At 37.5% G+C, this 19,822-nt stretch overlaps 1 protein-coding gene across 7 annotated transcripts in view; it reads right to left on the reverse strand.

The window, feature by feature from the left end:
- Positions 1-525: 525 nt before the first annotated feature.
- The window catches only part of map4k5 (mitogen-activated protein kinase kinase kinase kinase 5), a 43,530-nt gene continuing 24,233 nt past the window's right edge, over positions 526-19,822 (reverse strand). For 2 of the 7 annotated variants that reach the window (XM_079634495.1, XM_079634499.1), the window contains 24 exons: positions 18,397-18,459; positions 18,166-18,247; positions 17,287-17,406; positions 16,172-16,250; positions 15,452-15,510; positions 14,893-14,960; positions 14,610-14,648; positions 14,219-14,263; positions 13,973-14,015; positions 13,657-13,873; positions 10,128-10,213; positions 9,985-10,026; positions 9,757-9,841; positions 9,049-9,128; positions 8,900-8,960; positions 8,352-8,469; positions 6,464-6,522; positions 6,258-6,361; positions 5,756-5,933; positions 5,580-5,648; positions 5,374-5,466; positions 5,189-5,259; positions 3,507-3,562; positions 526-1,439 (listed from right to left, as the gene is read on the reverse strand). In XM_079634495.1, the coding sequence (XP_079490621.1) occupies positions 1,352-1,439; positions 3,507-3,562; positions 5,189-5,259; positions 5,374-5,466; positions 5,580-5,648; positions 5,756-5,933; positions 6,258-6,361; positions 6,464-6,522; positions 8,352-8,469; positions 8,900-8,960; positions 9,049-9,128; positions 9,757-9,841; positions 9,985-10,026; positions 10,128-10,213; positions 13,657-13,873; positions 13,973-14,015; positions 14,219-14,263; positions 14,610-14,648; positions 14,893-14,960; positions 15,452-15,510; positions 16,172-16,250; positions 17,287-17,406; positions 18,166-18,247; positions 18,397-18,459 (2,005 nt within the window). In that variant the 3' untranslated portion in view covers positions 526-1,351. The remainder of the gene's footprint in view (positions 1,440-3,506; positions 3,563-5,188; positions 5,260-5,373; positions 5,467-5,579; positions 5,649-5,755; positions 5,934-6,257; positions 6,362-6,463; positions 6,523-8,351; positions 8,470-8,899; positions 8,961-9,048; positions 9,129-9,756; positions 9,842-9,984; positions 10,027-10,127; positions 10,214-13,656; positions 13,874-13,972; positions 14,016-14,218; positions 14,264-14,609; positions 14,649-14,892; positions 14,961-15,451; positions 15,511-16,171; positions 16,251-17,286; positions 17,407-18,165; positions 18,248-18,396; positions 18,460-19,822) is intronic. The other 5 variants (XM_079634501.1, XM_079634498.1, XM_079634500.1 and 2 more) reach the window with 3 other exon arrangements.

The raw sequence follows: 19,822 nt of genomic DNA on the forward strand, positions 1-19,822 counted from the left end.
TGCTGAACACAAAGGACGATATTTTGAAGAATGTTTGTAACCAAACGGTTGATGGGCCCCATTGACTTACATTGAATATCCCACCATCCTCCCTGTTGTTACCTATATTCTTCAAAATATGTTATTTTGTGTTCAAAAGAAACTCTTGAGCGCGAGTAAATTATGACAGAATTTTCATTTTTGGATGAACAATCCCTTCAAACACTGTCTGGCACACACATACTCACAAGAGTTTTTTTTTTTTGTTATCGAGTAAGGTGTAAGAACAAACAACTCCCTTAGTTGATCAAACACTACACTATAAAGTTGTAAAAAGTACTTCTGGGTATATCAGTGTACTTGAATTAATTAGAACCACAACAAAAACAGAACCCTGCCCAAGTGCCCATTACAAACAATAATCAGCCCACACAAAGTTTTTTTTCCTAGTGAGCATGTCAAAACATGTTGGTTTTAAAATACTTTCACTATATTTGTGTGGATATTTATCTGAAATGACTTTCACAAATAATCAAAAACATCCCAAAGTGTTAACAACTGCCTTTTTATTACAAAAGCTGCATACATAAAACTAAAGCAACGGAAACACTTGAGATATCACAGTAACCTCGCATCTCCCATGTTTTGTCATTTTTAAATATAAAAAGATCATGTACAAAAGTGCTTACATGGTGCAAGTATTGAATTAAAGTTGCTTTTAAAAGAGATAACTGATATTTGAAAATATTACTCAGCTGGAGAAAATAAAAGAGCTAAAAAAACAAAACAAAAAAACAAGGATAAAATGACCTGCAGCAGAAAAATATTCACTCAGTAACATGAGGGCGAGATGCTTCACTCACACGACTCCGCTGAATAAATAACACTCACTCACTCTCCCAAAACTCTCCCCATTAGCTGGCATGAAAACCTGACATTTTAAATCCACATTAACACAAAACCTCCAAAGTTAGTTACGTTTAATAAAACCATTCCCTTAAATGTCACTTTTTGAGCAGCAACGCTCTTTGCTCAATGTTCTAATCTTTGCAGCTTTAATGTTTTTTTTAAAATGTTTAGAATGATTACATTTAATAGGGTTAAAAAAAATAGTACTGAATACAGAGCACTATTGCTTGCAGTTCTGGCGATGGCTTGCTTGATTTGCACAAATATGACTGGCTGCTGTAGAACTGCATGATATTTGATTTTGAATGCCTGAAGTGTTGACAAGTCCGGGGGTTTCTGACGATGGGCGGTGTATGACATAAGGCTGCAGTGAGATTTAGCACTAAACACAGTCTGCTCATCAGCTCAGCTGTGGTTGTCCGGCTCCAGGTGCAGCGTGCCTGAAGGGCTGAAGGAGGTGGAGCTAATAACTGTTCTCATGTCCAGCCAGGATGTAGAGGTTACTGAGAGCGGTAGGGTTATCCGTAGGCCGGCTCTCCAAAACAACAACCCTAGAATACACAGAAGCCCGCAAATATTAACACACATACACTTGTCAGAAGCAACACGCATCATATACAGGAGATTAGTGTAAAAGGGTGGAAGAAAGCCATGATTATGCGAATGTAGAGGGGTTGCGTGAGGATGGTGGTGTCCTCAGCAGCAGGCGACAGATGAAATTACAGCACACAGACACCAGCCTGGCACTACCAGTGTAAATAAAATATGGAGATCTCAGAGGGAGAGTGAAAGAGAGAGACAGAATGTGCTAAAAAGGGTCTTGGGGTGGTACAAGGCCATTGTGTATGTGGTGTCAATTAGGGAGGCAACAATACAGTTAGCCCACGGTCCAATAGAATAGATTCTGATGGCACATCAGAGTGTTTTTTGCTATTCTATGCTTAGGCAACAGAAGCAGTAAAAGGTTAAGGAGAAAAATTACTTTTATTGCAATAGTCTTTCTATATTTTACTTAAAAGCAAAATAATTCCACTTGTACACATCCCTAGTATATTGTATAATATACAATTCAGCTACGCTACTGTTGCTTGTGTTTTCATAGAGGTCGAGATTTACCTCGGCACTGAAAAAAGTGGGAGACGGTAATTTGCAATGCAGATCGAGCGCTTTCATAAGGTGGCGAAAGCCCACATCTCCAATCACCCAAAACGGCTGCCCAAAACACCCCCACTGCCATTGATTTATATTGTCTCAGAGCCAGTTGGGCATTTATGCTGGAAGGAATTAGCGAGGGACTGTTGCTTTTTGGATGACTGTTTGGATCACCTGCTCTGCTATCCTGCTTTCAGACATTGATATTGCTGGGTGATGGCGCCGCAGATGTGCAGTCATGTTGGAAGTGTTTCCACTTGAGTAGGCGACGCGTGTAAAACAATGCTTGCACAGTAATTTATTGTTTACCGTTTCTCCTTCCTCTGCATTATAATCAACGGCAAAACCGAAATGTCCCGACATCAGATTTGAAAGGCGGTGGTGCTTCCTCGTACTGCAGCCTCACTTCACCGCTCGCCATGTTAAAGTGTGAAATCTGACACCAGCGTTGCAGTGCATCGTGAGTAGATATTTACTCAAGGGGAGGAGTTTTCTTATCTCAGCGGCAGTGCGTATGCAACAAAAATGAATTACAACTCTCATTACAGGGCTCAACAATAAGGATGGCCTTGACTGCCCTTGACTGTCTTACATTTGTTGTTGTTGTACATTTTGTTTTTTTGCCTTGTAAACTAAAACAAAATAGTTATTATGATATATATATAGTGCTGTTAATAGACTTTATTAACAACAATTAAACCAGCCTGTTCTCACGCAAATGCATCTCTATAGCACGCAGTGTGTTTATCGTGCAATTTATACGCGAAAATTAGTTTTTACGTGGATATGATACGCACTTTATTGTCTTTCTTTGCGTTGTGTGTGTGTCAGGACAGTCAAAGACAGCGCGTTCTCTTTTGTCTTGTCACGCTATAATGCTTTAAAAGCATTTGCATGAATAGGAGCATGATCATTATATAATGTAAGGCTAACCAAAGGAGGACAGAAAAAACGCTTAAAATATTTTTAATGCGTTTAAACTGAAATTGCATGCGCTAACATTGACAGCATATATATATATATATATATATATATATATATATATACACACACACAAAAATCCTCATTCTTTTGTGGAACAAGTAAAAATGTTGACAAGAGTTTACTGGCTCAACTGGGACAGCAGAACAAAGTCTCCTCATTGAGTCTGGGTGTTAAATTGACAGACCTTATTTAACCCTGTACGTCACACAAAGCTCAGGTCCCCCCCAATAAACCTGACCCACCCAGGGCTTCCCTCACTATAGAAACAAACCCAGCCGGGACACCATGTTCTCCCTGTTGGCTTTTTTCCTCCACATGTCTCTATTTCTGTCCACATGCGCAGAAGAAAAAAAGACTACATGCGGAGTTTCTGGGAAGACGTGAGAGCGGAGAGTAATGTTTCCAAGAGACAAAAGAATTAGAGGGGAAAGGTGGTGATGTAAGGCAAGAGAGAGACGAAGATGATTTGATCTGGTTCTAACCTGTCTGATCCCAGGAGTCTGAAAACTCTGCTTGGGTCCGAAATCTCCTGTGTCACCTGCAAACGAGTGGAAATATTCTTTAATAAACAACTGTGGTATACCTGCTGAGATGTCCCAGCAATGCCCCTATTATAACACTGTTGTACAGTCATGCATAAAAAAAAACAGGCAAAAAGAATTCAGATTGTAATCAAATTTGCTTTTCCTTACATTTAAAAAAAAAAAAAAAAACTACAAAAAAATGATTAAATAACTGTAATGCACCTGGGAATTCAACAACAAACCTACAAAGATTTTTTTTTTTTAAATAAACAGTAATTAGAGACGTGTCAGAAAGGTATAAACAATCATATAACAATGAACTAGTTATAATAATGATTGCTTAAAACACACTAATAATGTGTATATTTTTTCCCCCAGCTCTGTTTCTTTCTAGAGGTCGGCAGGTAGGTGATCTTTGTCAGAACTGTTTAACTTTTTCTGTTTTTTTTGTTGACTGCATTTTAGTGTTATGATGAGGAGGTCAGATTAGCAATGCTACAACAGATTTGTTTGTTTTGTGCATATTTGTGCCCAACTACTCCCATCTGAAAAACTTTAAACAATGGCTGAAAATATCACACGTGTCATGTTCCAAAACTACAATGAGTGGCAAAGCAGGTGCAGAACCTGGCAGGCCGTAAAGCTCACCCCACACACACACACTGACACAATCTTTTGAGGGGTGTAGGTGCAGAGCGCTTTTCAGTGGAGTCAGAAAGGAGAAAAACAGCTGAATAATTTAATCTATTACTCTCTGGCCAGCTGGAGCTTTCTGATTGTACATGAATTTTACATCATCCATCACACCCTGTCATCTGTGTCTCACACACACTCACACGCTATCATATGTCATAAAGACAGTGCTTCACCTCCAGAAGACCTTTGGTCTTTTATTGTTACACGCTATAGAGCCATGAAACATGAAACATCATCTCACACACATGATACAAATACATACACACACACACACATTTAAGAGCTTGATATCAAACAGAGCAAGCAACATTAATATCATGGGTTTGAATGCGTGAACAGATAAAATAAATACATACTAATCATGCAATGTAAGTTGCTTTGGATAAAAGCCTCTGCCAAATGCATAATTTATTTATTAAGTTTTATTATATAAACATACCAATCAAAAGTTTGGGGTCAGCAAGTTATTTTTGAAAGTCATCGATATTTATTACCAAGGCTGCATTTTATGGCAAAAATAAAATAAAAATACAGTAAAATAATTTTTTTGCATCATAACTCCAGTCTTCAGTGTCACATGATCCTTTAGAAATCATTGTAATATGCTGATTTGATGCTCAAGAAACATTTATTATTATTTTCAAAGCTGAAACGGTTGTGCTGCATTTTGTGAAAACCGTGATACATTTTCTCAGGATTCTTTGAGGAGTAGAAAGTTCAAAAGAACAGCAATTTTTTAAAAATAGAAATCATGTTTGATTAAGTTTGATCAAAGTAATGCATCCTTGCCAGTCTTTTTTTTTTTAAGTATCCCCAAACCCCAAACTTGTGAACAGTAGTGTAATTTCTTTAATTTTATTTGACAGTTCACTACAGCTTGCTGAAACCCATCAGTCTTGTTTCAAGGTGTTTAAGAGAGACAGAGTGCTATTGTGTGTGTTTACCTCATTTGATTTGAAGTTCTTCCCCTGCATCCCATGTTTCCAAAAGGCCAGAACACTGTCCTGGAGACACACTGGCACAAACATATAGAAGGTTATGCACACAAATCAAACATAACAGTCTAAATAACTAAATAACAGTCTAAAAGCATATCACAGTTGGATGAAAGCAGAGGTGAATCTCTCACCTACGGAGTCGACGCAGAAATCAAAGCTCAGCTCAGATGCCAGTTTCTTATTAGACTTCAGCTTTCCCTGCAAGTTCACTATTTTTACGTTCTCTAAACACACACAAGAACAGAGGAAAGACAACATTGGAAATATTCAATAGCTAATGTATTTGCTACGTTTGTGAAAAAAGGTTCATCAACGTGTGCTCAAAGTTGTCACTTACTGTCCAGGCACACGAGTACGGTGTCTCTCTCCAACTGTGTCACGTGGATTGTATCAACCTGGTTACCACCTACACCCAGACAAATACACAGCAATAATTCTGCTTACTAGGCCCATTTGACAGTTCTCACCAGCAAGGTATAGGAACAGGGCAAAGTGTGTGTGTGTAAGCTATACCTGAGCCGATCTCAGTGAACCAGGACGAGCAGGAATTGAGGTTGATGGTCTGGAAGCGAACCAGCTGTCCGGGCTCAATGCCCTGACTGACCGCCACACACACCAGAGGATACTCCTGCTCAGGGACCACCAGCATCTCAAACACACGCAGCGGATTGGGCAACGGGAAATCAAAGTGCTGTGAGTGAGTGAGTGAGTGAGTGAGTGAGTGAGTGAGTGAGTGAGTGAGTGAGTGAGTGAGTGAGTGAGTGAGTGAGTGAGTGAGTGTGTGTGTGTGTGTGTGTGTGTGTGTGTGTGTGTGTGTGTGTGTGTGTGTGTGTGTGTGTGTGTGTGTGTGTGTGTGTGTGTGTGTGTGTGAGAGAGAGATAGAGATAGATAGATAGATAGATAGATAGATAGATAGAGAGAGAGAGAGAGAGAGATTAAAAATCTTCTTAATATAATATGCCATAATTTTTCTTTATTCAGTCTTGATTTAATACAACTTTCCTTCGTGTCTAACCTTAATAAGCATGAATCTCTGCATGGGTTCGTACCACTGCAGCAAAACAATCCCTGACTGCAACGCTCCACAGAGATACTTGTGACCCGTGTACGGATTCCGCACTGACAGAGAGAGAAAGAGAGCAGGAGGTCAAACTCAATCTTGAGTGTGTGTGTGTTTGGGTGTGTTTGGGTGTGTACTAGAATGCTTGTTTAAAGCTTTACCGATGCAACACTTGTGGCATCCCTTGGTGTCGGGGATCTTGGTGGTGAGAGCAAATCTCCTGTAAAGCAGACACCAGTGCTGTTATTGTTAAATACATTTATTTTAAATCAATTTAGTTAATTAAATAAAGCTGAAATAAAATATAATTATTATATGGAAAAAGTAGACATTAGACATGTTGCCTTAGAAACTAAGTGAAATATAAGGTTCAAGTGCTAAAATTGAAAATGGAAATTAAAATAAATTAAGCTAAATATACTCTTAAAAACAAATATAAATATATACTATACTGCATGCATACATACATTCAAAAAAAGAACAGGAAATAAATAAAAATATAATACAATTATAATTGTATAAGTCTATATATAAGATTCCATTTGTTAACATTAGTTAACTGCAATAATTAGCATGAACTAACAATGAAAAATGCTTCTAAAGCTTTAAGTAATCATAATTTCAATTTGTACTAATACATTTTTACTAATACATTATTCAAATCAAAGTTGTATCTGTTAATATAGTTTAATGGACCTAAGCTTAAATTAACTAGCAATGAACAGCTGTGTTTTTATTAAAGGTACAATATGCAAGATTTTCTGCCGCTAGAGGGCGCTACATTCCAAAAAACAACAGCATAGCTTGATGACGTGAAGGAGCGTGGAATGATGGGAACTGTCGTTTTTAACTCCACCGTGGATGTAAATCAGTCAGACGGGAATCGAAAAATCATGTTCATGGATGAGGTAAAGTTCTATTTTTATAAATGTTGCGTTTAATGACATCCTTTTATTTCATTAAAATGAATTAACCGCAAGAAAAGTAAGGTTTAATACTAAATTGGTTATCATAGATGTTACTGTATTTGTCGAATTCATTGTTGTGATAACGCTGCGCAGTTTTACGCGTTCTAAACAATTGTTGTAGAAGTACATTCGAAAATGCCCACATCATTTGCCAAAAGACGGATTAATCTTTATGTATAACACATGCTTTATTTATTTACATGGCCATAAACACCAGACGTGATAAACAATGTCAATAAACTAAACACAAACAAACCTAAAGCAATAATACTTTCCTTACATAAACATAACTATTACCGAATGCTACATTTGGAATATATAAAATTGACCCGTACGTTTATGGGACTTGTCTTTGTCGACAGAACCAGCTGCAACCGGTAAAGAATAATTGTGTTCCATAACGCCTGCACGAAACAAGCTAACGTTTGTTGCTTGATAGACGCTACAACTACAACTTCCGCATTTGTCCAGGACTCCACGCAGTACAAGCGGAAACCGAGGGTAACGCGGATATGACGCTATTGCCTGGCGACTCCCAGCTCACACGCCCCGTTTCATTGGTTAAAATCGCAATTTTCTCACGATTTAAAAATAGTTGGAAACATTTGGGATATTGTAAGTAATCAACTTAACAAAATATATAACACTGGCCTTGTGATTTTGGGATATTTTAATGCAAAAATCTGCATTAACAAAGACAAATGTTGAGCAAATCTATAACAAATGTATTGCTAATGGTTAGTTGCTAAATGTTAGTTAATGCATTAACTAAAGATAACTAATGGGACCTTATTGTAAATTTTACCCAATTATTTTATAATCTAAATATAATTAATCAAAGCACATTTTTGAATCCTCTTTCTCACTTAAATATTTTAATACATAAAAAACACAAAGCAAGTTTTGCTTCTTGGATTTACAGTAAAAAAAAAAAACTTTTATAAAACTTTCTTTTCTTTAGCCGTAGAAAGAACGGCTAACAACATTCACAGTGTTTCTTTATGTTATATTGCTAATAAATCTTGGCAAATATGCTGTGAAGTGTGTGTGAGTGTGTGTGTGTGTGTGTGTGTGTGTGTACCTGGGCAGTATGCTGTCAGGGAATCTGTGGGTGTGGAACTGAGTGGCCAGTCCAGGTTTCCTGAGCTGTTCAAACAGCCCAATCAAATTATGGGTATACAACTGAAACGTCTTCCCTTTGAACCAGAGATAACACAGATCAAACACGTACAACACACAGGGTATGACTACACACAGGATATGAAATAATTCATCATTTGTGCTTATGAGAATGGAAATAATGCCCCACAGAAGTGAATAGTCATTACTCCCTGCACATAGAAAAGCTGAGCTGTAGTTACGCAAGTTGAACCAAAATCAGAATCAGAGTAAGAATGAGACTAGAAAGATGATGTGATATTAGCTGTGTGAGCGTGTGCCATAGAAGACAGAGGTTTGACATTTTACCTTCTGATTATGGTGATTTAGACATTAGAGGAGCCAGCAAAGCAGTAAAATCAGCCGTGAACACAGAGAGAGACAGAAAGACAGACAGGGATCATGTAGGTACTGCAGAGAATCTCAGTAACAGAAAGACAGAAGAGCTGCTCCCACATCTCTCTCACTCACCTGATAATGACATCAGATTATTATTGATTATGTACAGCCATGTGCATCTCCGTGGAAACAACTGAAACACATCCAAACAGCAGTTTATGAGTTCTGCTGGTCTTTTGGGGGTCGAGGGTAAAGGTGAGTCGCAAGAGTTTAGACAGTACCTGCTCCATGGTGGCTTCATGTAGCTCGTTCAGGTTCAGAGTGTAGATACCGTCTTCAGTGCCAAATATCAGATACTGGTCTAAAAAATAAATAAAAAAAATTAGTAGATGTTTACAGCCTGAAATTAGATTTTTTACATTTATTTTATTGGTATCAGCTAATATTGTATTATAAACTGTAATTCTTTAATTCCGTATTAAATGGATCAAAAGTGACAGCTGTTTATTTGAACTTTCTGAAAAACATAAATCACAGTTTCTACAAAAATATTGAGCAGCACAACCGTTTATGAGCACCAAATCACATAATAAAATGATAGAGTAACGGACTGGAGTAATGGAGTAATGGCTGCTAAAAATTCAGCTTTGCCATCACAGGAATAAATTACATTTTAAAATATATTAAAATAGAAAACTGTTACTTTAAATTGTAATAATATTTAATAATTTTGTTTTTAAACTCAGCCTTGGTGAATATAAGAGCCTTCTTTCAAAAACATAAAATTTCAGCCCTTAAAAATCAACCCTACCCTTTACACTTAATTTTAAAAAGTACAAATTTTAATTTAACAACACTATAAATTTAACAAAAGTTTGACCAAATCTCAAAATCAATATCATTTTCATACTGTACATTATAATGTTGTGATGCCTAAATTTCCTTGTAGCATTTAAGTAACAGCCATATATCAGATATCAGGAGTTTACCTTTGGTATCTGGGTGAATCCAGGAAGTGGCACAGTTAATTTTAAGAGGACAACCATCAAAAACCTTTGAGAAACAAGCTCCCATCTGCAGACACCGACAGGTAATATGTGAGATTATGGCAGTTATAAAACACATAATTCAAATAAAGGACTGAGCAAATAGCTGTTGTATATTGAGATGGGCAGATATTAGCATTTAATCAGCAAGTTATGCGTGATGTCACTCACCAGGACTTTTGGAGTGGGCGGTAGGCCGTTAATAGCAGATTTCTATAAAAAGGAACAGAAAAAATGAGTAGAGGAGCCACATTTTCTTCTTGCGTCACACTCCTCTCAACAGGACACACACCCACAAAGACTCACACACTTACTGGGAAATCTTTTCTTTCTTTCCTCAGGGGACGGCCAGGAGGTGATTTTGACACATCTCCGTTTACACTTCCGTCTGAATCTTCCTCTACAAAGAGTGAGAGAGAAATTTGAAAGGTTTAATTATTTATTACAACTCTCTGGAATATGCCATTCTGATCGGTCAACTTCAGTTGTCAAATATTGTTGAGTAATGAAACTGTATAATTCAGCAAGCAAACGGTCTCCCGTATCACTCCTTGGTCTTTTTGTTCTCACATAAAATTCTCAAATCAATAATATGTCCATTTATATATTTGGTAAGTGGTTCTACAATAAACAAGGGATTCTGATCCCACTGTTGATTTATTGTTTACCGTAATAATATGCAACTGAATGTACATTACCATTCAAAAGTTTGGGGATGGTAAGACTTTTTTTGTAATTGTTTGCATAAAATAGATATTTTTTAAAGACATTAAAGTAATTTATAATGTTACAAAAGATAAACGCTTTTTCTTTTTTTCTTTTGAACTTTCTATTCAAAAAATGTATCATGTTTCCACAAAAAAATCAAGCAGCGTAACTGCTTTCAAAATTAATAATAATAGTAAGAAATGTTTCTTGAGCACCAAATCAGTTTTGTTCGTTGTTTTTGTTTTCCGTTGTTTTTATATATATATATATATATATATATATATATATATATATATATATATATATATATATATATATATATATATATATATATATATGTTACACTCTGATGTCTATGGAAGAGGTAATAATAATCCTTTCCATTATAATTCGACACGTTTTATTCATATCAGATACACATTGTGTAAGTAACTTCAGTGTTTACTCTATTCTATTCCCAGTTCACCAGCCACTTACTTTTAAGTATTTCGGGAGAAGTGGATGAATTCACGTGTTGTAAACATAGAGGTTGTAAATCCAACAGATCCGATTCTCTGAACTGCGTCTGCGGCACAAACTAGCACGGCGGCGCCCATCGCGCATACAGCTCAACTAACGCGATCGTTAAAGGTGTTTAAACAACAATATACTTCTACTTGCATGTATTTGACAATCGGAATATTAGATATTTCATGCCATAGCTAACACATTTGTGAATATTCTGAATAAAAAAGGAAAAATGTCATAAAAGCAGATCATCATTCATTCAGCGCTGTTGCTGCTGCGGTGTGTCACGTGACAAGCAATGACGCATCACCATGGAAACGCCGCCCCCCCTCTCACAATATAGTTCCCACGTCCCTGGTAGTGTGTGCGCGCTGGCTTTAGCTGTGCATTCAAAGGCACTCTAAAACTGATGTTTGTTGTGACTGCCAGAGTTGTATGCAGGGCGAGCGCGGAGAGGGGGAATCTATATCGTCGATATCGTTGCTTTTTTCGATAGTAATATCTTGAAAGTTCATATCGAGATATAGATACGATAACGATATATCGTTCAGCCCTACTGCACGCAATTGGATAACACTACGACCAATCACAACAATACACAGTCTAAACCGCATACGCTTAGCTACCGGCGGAGCTAACTGGTTCCTTCTTGCAAAGGAACGATTTGAGCGCCGTCTTCTGTTCCTCTTTTAGATAAAAAGCCAAGTCTAACGCGTTCATTGTAGCGGCCAAAGCCACCCATAGTCATCTTGCAATGTTTACTAATGACTTCGACGTCACAGCGCTGTCGTCATCTGTTTAGCTCGCCTCTGGCCCGCCTATATCAGATAACCCGATGTGATTGGTGCAGCTCAGATACAAGGGCATATTTAATGAGCATTATTACTCGACATCAGAGTAACTCGCTGAGCAAATTCAACTTGTGCTCTCGCGAGAACTCTGGATTTCCAGGGTATATTAAAGGGGTGGTAAAATGTCATGTATCACAAGATGTACACACACACACACACACTGTGTGTGTGTGTGTGTGTGAAGTTTTAGCACAAAATACCCCACAGATATTTTTATATAGCATGTTAAAGTTGTCACTTTTTGAGGGTTTGCAAATGAGCTGCTGCACAGGGCGGGGTTTCAAGAGCTCATGTGTTAGCAGCTGCGATTACCTCACGCAGACACACTAAAATGACAGAAACTGTTCTGACTTTAATGTTAAAATGGAGTCAGACAAAGATGGAGAGACTCAAGAAGAAGTGACAGCATATAGAAGCAACAGGACGTCTCTGAATGGTTAGTTGATGTATTTATGTTGCTGATGTGGAGTTAACTATCTGCAATTAGCATATTCGGTCATGATAATCTATAAATCGCTCGTATAGGAACTGTTATGAGATGCACACAGAGTGACTTTCTATTGCATGTGAAAAGACAGATGCTACAGTTTGAGCTGACTCACAAATCTACTCTTATACAACAACTTTTCCTCTTCTCAACATGGACTGCGTGTTCCCGGGGGCGGGGTTTATGTTCATTTTAGGGTTGGTGATGTCACTAACCCGGGAGGAATGTCGTGTAGTCCCTACCAGCCGTTTGTTGTAGTCCTTTTCTATAAAAGCAAATATCTTCCTTTGCTTTGAACTTTGCAGATGTTGTTTATGCTCAAACAGCAACATTACACACTAACTAAAGTTAGAAAAGTGAAATCATACTCAACCAACCCTTTAAAGGTACAATATTTAATAATTTTTTAACAAAATATCCCAAAATAACCTGCAGTTGTGTACTTACAATATCCCAAAAGTCTCCAAAGGTTTTTTATTTCAGAGAAATTCCAATTTTAAATAATGGCCCGTCCTGGAAAAAAATGACGCCTGTCAATGACGCAATATCTGCGCTATCCTCGGTTTCCGCTCGTACTGCCATAGCCATGACGTAACCATGGCGACAGACGTGAACAACTGCGTAGTGCGTAACGTTTAGCGGCACGCTGTTCTTATTTCGTTCAAACATTATGGACCATGGCAAATAGACTTTGGGAGAAAAAAGGAGAACTACAATGAGGATCAATATCAGCGTGGCGTTTTCGAGATACCGAGAGCGCCACGTCCGTAACAAACTTGGACTTGACAGAGCTTCACGGTGTCACGACTTGACAGTGACACCGCTCTTGCACATTTTTTATTAGACAGGTGAGCAAATGTACATAAAACAAATCAATGTTATATAGCTCAACATGATGAAATGTTAGAATATGATCTGTATGTTATTCTAATGTTGATCTAGCTTACCGCTTACTAAGCAGCTAGTTTCATATAGCAAACGAACTAACACATAGAATAACATTATAACTTTCAACACACTCAAATGCTGTTTAGTATGATAGTGTAACGTTAGACCAAGTGAAACAGTGCTGCGTTACCTCACAAGTTTAATTGGTCAAATAAACTGACCTGTCATAAACCTACGCCTTTGTTATTGTAAGAGGTTAGCGACCCCTAGCGGCGAAAAAAATTACATATGGTAGCTTTAAAATAGAAAACACATCTATATAGTCTCAAACACACCTATATGAGAGTAGTACACAAACAGCAGCCCTGCGTAAACATGATTGTATGTGAGGTGAGGTCTTACCCTGGTCTGTGGTGTTTGAGAGCAGTCCTGGGCTGCTGATGCTCACAGACAGGTAGTCTGAGTTGGTGTGTTCTGTTTTACTTCCTCTCTCAGGTGTGCTTTGTCTGCGAGCCAATGGTAACGGCCCGTTATCAGAGCCCGGGAACCTCCGCACTGTCTGGCAGCCTTCGATCAAAGCAAACTCGTCAGATACACTGCTCGACCGGGCCTGAGAGGGCTGATGGGAAAGAGATTTGCAAAAACAAATGGGAATTTAAAAAACATGCCAACAAATATAAATATAGCCATGTACGCTTAAACACAAACTCATAGTTACCTTAGGAGGTAGAGGTGGCGGTACTCCCTTTTTAAGAGTCGAACTGAGAGGGGGAGATGAAACACAGAGAGAGTGACTTAGTTGCTCTTTGTTTGTAATTGAATATGAATTATTTGTATATTCACAGCACATATTTCTCAATACTAGTTAAACAGAATATGTTGCTTTATAACTCCAAGTGAGCAAGCCCAAGAAGAAAATAAACTCTTTAAGTCAATGTTTAATGATTAAAGGTGCCACACTTACAGATCAACATCCTCAAAAGCATCTTCTAATGGAGCCAAATGCCCTCTTCAGAGACAGACCGAGAGAGAGAAACAGACAGAAAGGGCTACTTAGTTCACAGTAAAAAAAAACAAAAAACACTGAACCCCAGGTTGTTCCAGGGAGAGATGAATCTGCAATTTTTGTTTGGTGTAATCAGGGCACAAAATTAACCTTTTGCCACACCTGCCAATGGAAAACGTATCACCCATAAATAAATTATTTACACCATGCATTCATTTTCATTAATAATCTTTACTACTAAAACCCCATTTTTTATCTCATTTGGGCTCTTGGCGAGTGTTAATTTTAAACCCTGCGTGAAAGTTTCTATGGATCCGTTAAATAACAGCTACACAAACCAATTCTTTACCGTATAAACAACTCCTCTTCAACGCTCTTCAGAAGACTCCTTCAGCAGGAGTGCACAAAGAAACAGAGGAAAGGAAAACGGGGAAAAGAAAGAAAACAACAGAACAGTCAAAGTAGAGGGAATGCAGGCAGAGCTCATGTGAGATGCTGCTGAAAGGAGGAAGTGCGTACAGAGATGACGCAGACAGTACAGGGAAGTGACTGCTGGAGGCGCTTTCATGCAGACAGCAGTAACAGGAATCAAATCGGTTCATAAAGTCATTCAGAGGACTTTTAATGATTACCTGGAGGTGATGGGACCCTCAGTAAACGGGCTCCAGGGGGAGGAGAAATCATTCTCTTTAGTGACATCCTGGGGAAAAAAAAAGAAACAAAGAAATGTTTGATATAGAGATTCATTTAAATACGTCAGTCAGGTTTCATTGCACACCTGACTTGTGCAAATAATCTACCCATGTTTGGTTTCAAGCATACCGAAGGACGACACTATAAGCTTACTGAAGTGCAGGATTATTCTGGAGTTGGTGTATGTATGTATATACAGTTCATGTAAACATTTAAATATATACACACACGCACCACTACCATTAAAAGTTTGGGGTCGGTTTTTATTGATTTTGAAAGAAGTCTCTTTTTTTCTATTTATTTGAAATAGAAATATTTTGTAACATTGTAAATGTATTTACTGTCTCTTTTGATAAATTAAATGCATTCTAGCTGAATGAAAGTATTAAGTTCTTTCATTTGAAAAAACAAAAAAATATATCTTACAGACCCAAACTTTCAAACAGTAGTGTATATTAATATTAGTGATGTATGGACAATCTGTGATATTTCTCTCACCATCTCGGCACTCGCTTCAGTCTCTTTCCTCAGAGGAGGCTCAAACTGAAGCTTATCAACTGAAATACAGAGACAAGAGAAAATCTTTAAAGCATACTAGTGTATTTACCCAGCATGACACGGAGATGAAAAATGTAACCATAACTTATCTGCACTCATCTTTAACGTTCTGTTCTACTGCTTTGCACAAGAGTTGCTTCACAAGCTCCGAGTTAAAGCTCTCACATGTAGTACCATGTCTCCACCACAGGGGGGCTCAAGGCTTGCAGTTCTATCTGAAGTTGAACTAAACAGCTAAAACTCTCTTTAAGAACAAAGTGATACCAACAGAAGGCACTTATGATTGAGGTCTGTGGTCTCACATAAAGGTCAAACATGTCGACTTCTGAGCAAGGACATGGTAGACTGTAATAAATATTGTCCATAATAACCCACATTCTAAACATAAAAGAAAACTTCGAATTTTCTAGAATCTAAATAATTCTATTTAGGACATCCTCAGAGGGAGGTTGGTTTATCTTTTAAGGAAAATAACATTTTATCTTGTAAGGACAGTGACAATATCATAAAACGAAATGTAAGATTTCTAGTCAAGTACTACATAGAGTGTACAAAATAAATTCTGTTATCAACTGGAATTGTTGGGGGTCTAAGGGAGATAGGATTTTTCAAGACCTCGGGAAACTCAATCATCATCAAGATTGACAAACGCTCACGTACAGTTGATCTGTGACTGGGTTCTTTCAGCACGAGAGCTCCTGTTGTGGGACGAGCGGATGGTGTGGCGCTCTGCAAGCGGCTGCGAACCAGAGAAATAAACGTGCTAAAAACATGTATACCACACACACAATCGCTCGCACACATTTACCATTTAAAGTTATGCACCAACACTCATACACTGAAACGCTCACATATATACGCACATAAACTCTCACACGCCAACGTACATTTTCAGACATAGGATGGATTGCATCAATAAGGATTAAATTTAGTTTATAGCTAATCAAGGAGTTGTTGATCTGGGTTTAATTTGTAATCCAGTTGTGTTGCAGCACTTAATTTTAAACACAGATTAACAAATCAGGGATTAGAATTCAAACCTGTGATTAAACCTCCATTTACGATTAACATGATGGATTCGCCATTGTAAATGAAGAGCAACAATGTTAAGACTCCATTTCCCCGTTTCCTGACCCCTAGAAACTCTCTCTCTGACACAAGTAGCTTTTGCCGATAAAGGAAATAAACTTGTAAAATGTCAGCTGTCTTTATAACTGGTATGCAGATAATTAGAATAAAGGGTTGATCAAGCAGGTAGTGAAAACATTGCGGCAGTGCGTATAGATTTCATAAGCCGGAAATATATTTATAGTATAAATTATTGGAGTAATATGGCAGCATAAATTATGACAAAACCACCGAGATAAGAAAAAACAACTGGCATTCACAGTGACAAATCGTTTATCAAACCAGTGACTAAATGGAAAACTTCACATTGTTTCTCTTAGGACGAAAATAATCTGTTGTTTAAACTCTGATTAAATTATATATAGAAAGTTATGGAACTTTCTATATATAAAAAGTTCCATTTAAAGTTATGGAGCAACAGGATTTAAGTTAATCTATCTTAAATATAAATTAAATCCAGGATCAAAATAATGGTTTAAATGTAAACCTGCTTATTTTTAAACAAGGTTTAAAGTTTGGTGCAATAGAATTATTAAATAAACCTTGATTTAATCTAGATTTAAGCTTAATCCTTATTGGTGCAACCCACTCATAGAAACTAACTCGCCATCTTTCTCTCTCATAGACGCACAAGTCATGTGTTTTACCTCCAAGTCATCTTCATCTCCTTGGCCTAAGGGAGACTGATGATTATCCGGGTTGTTCATCTTGTCGAGTAGCTCTAAAGCTAACCGTCGAGTCAAACTTGTCTGAGCCACAAATAAGTGCTGCACACAAACACACAGACAACGTAGTGAGTGGCTGCTTGTGATGTGGCCTCTGTAATATTCATATTCAGTAATAATTCTATTTCAAATAAATCTGAACTTTCTATTCATCAAAGAATCCTGGGGAAAAAAATCAGTTTCCACAAAATATATTAAACAGTACAACTATTTTCAACATTGATAATAACGAGAAATGTTTCTTGAGCATCAAATCAGCATATTAGAATGATTTCAGAAGGATCATGTGACACTGAAAACTGGAGTAATGATGCTGAAAATTCAGCTTTGAATTCACAGGATAAATACTAAATATATTAAAATAAATGTTGTTATTTTGTAATAAAATTTAACAATATTACATTTTTTTAACTGTATTTTCAATCGAATGAATTGAGCCTTGTTAAGCATAAGAGATTTTTAAGATTTAGAGGTCAGTGCACAATTCTCTATATTATAAGTGACAATAAAGTGAGTTTATTGCTGTCCCAATTCACTTAATTATACTATGCCCTAAAAGTATGTACTGTTTTTGTGAAGAAAAATTATGTACTGTTTTTGTGGGGAAAAAAAGTACTTTTGAGTGTGTAGCTGTCACCGTTTCAACTCATTTTGAATACTATTTAGGATGGATAGTATGCGAACTGGGACGCAGCACGCATTTCATTGCATGTACACATAACACTTCCACTAAATGAGTTAAAGAGCTGAACTGTGTGGAACCATAAACGGATAAAATGGAGATTCAGAGAAAACCTTTACCGAAAGCAGCTTCTCAGCTGATGGTCTCTTCTTTGGATTTTTAGTGAGAGAAATTTTAACAAAGTTATGGAAGGCTGTAGACCTGTGGAAAAGCGAGACAGATAAGACAGACAGAAACGTAAAGAGATGATTTTATTTAATTGTAAAAGTCACCGTTCAGAATACAAACTCTAGATTTCTGTATTGAACAAATACGCAAACATGAGCATAAAACAGGCCAGAGAGACTCACCATTTGGTCTTGTCCTTTAACTTGGGTGGCTGAAAGTTGCTTTTAGACATCAGAAATAAAGCCCTGCACATACACACAAAAAGTGAGATAAAAAGAGATCAAACTAAGATAAACAATTATTACATAATAATGTGAGGATGTGGTGGAAGTTTAATGGTTGATTATCTTGGCTCTAAACATAGAATACTTTTTGTGTATAATTAAGTTATTGAGATTCACAATTGACCGTTCGCAAAGATCAGACCCCCTTAGTTACTGTCGCTATGTCCGACAAGCTACGCCGCTCTCACGCCACACCATGATCTCACGCAGTGAAAAATACTTCACAGAGCAGAGTGGACACTGACAACACACTGACAGACAGGACAGACCAGGTTACTTTTCGGTTACTTTTGTTATTAAACATATTAAACAAAGTCTCACTTTTCAAATTTGGTCATTTTTTAAAAGAAATTTAAACAATAAATACCGTTTTGTGACTCTTTAATGTGTCTGACAGATCGCTGTAGAGCGTCAGTTAAAGCGGCTCGTGAACCGATCATCTCTTCCTTCTAGTTAATTTATAGCATCAAATAAACATGAATGAACAAGAAGGAATGTTGTTTTAACCGCAGAAAGGTGTCAGTACACTCCGCTTTTCAAGTTCAAATTCTCCCATGTTAATCTACTAACTCTCCTGACTGCTTTGTCCGACAAAATGGCGGATGGCGAAGTATGTTTGTTCAGATCACCTGTCAATCAAACTCCTGCGAAGGGTCAATTACTCTGAGGCCCAGAGCAAACGCCTTGGTTAAAAACAAGTGTGTGTGTGTGTGTGTGTGTGTATACCCGACAGGACCCGACGGACAGATACAGATGGTACTCAACCAGAATGCCTATTACCGCCGCGACAGGCACCGCGGCGAAACTACCGCGGTAAAAATAATCCAGTCGCATTTCAAAGTCATTAGCGAAATGACCGCCAGGTGGCGCAGAGGGACATTGTGCAAAACAGCCGCTATTGCCGTATTTTGAAATGTAAGCGGGGTTAATGTTAATTAACAGATGAAATAGGCTACTATAGAACATTGTTTAGGACAGAAAAATAGAATCATAATTTTAAAATAGAGACGAGAACAATATAGCCTTTATTTCATATTGTAACCTAGACGTCGGTGGGCGACATAAGCCTATTGCCCGTTGGGAGCAGCGTGATAAAATAATAATAATAACAAAAATAACGAACAAAAATAAATTAGGTGCAAAGAAGCTGATTATTTGTTTACTACTCAACTGAGGAATGAGACGAATGATGAGCGCTTTTCTGGAAGAGATTGGATAAACCGGGCATTTCTAAATGAGTATATTCATGGCCGAGTGGCAGAACTTACGTATCGGTCATATGGATGACACGGGTTCGAATCCCGTACAAACAAAGATTATTGTA

This window comes from Phoxinus phoxinus, assembly GCF_949152265.1.
Source record: "Phoxinus phoxinus genome assembly, chromosome: 14".
NCBI lineage: Eukaryota > Metazoa > Chordata > Actinopteri > Cypriniformes > Leuciscidae > Phoxinus > Phoxinus phoxinus.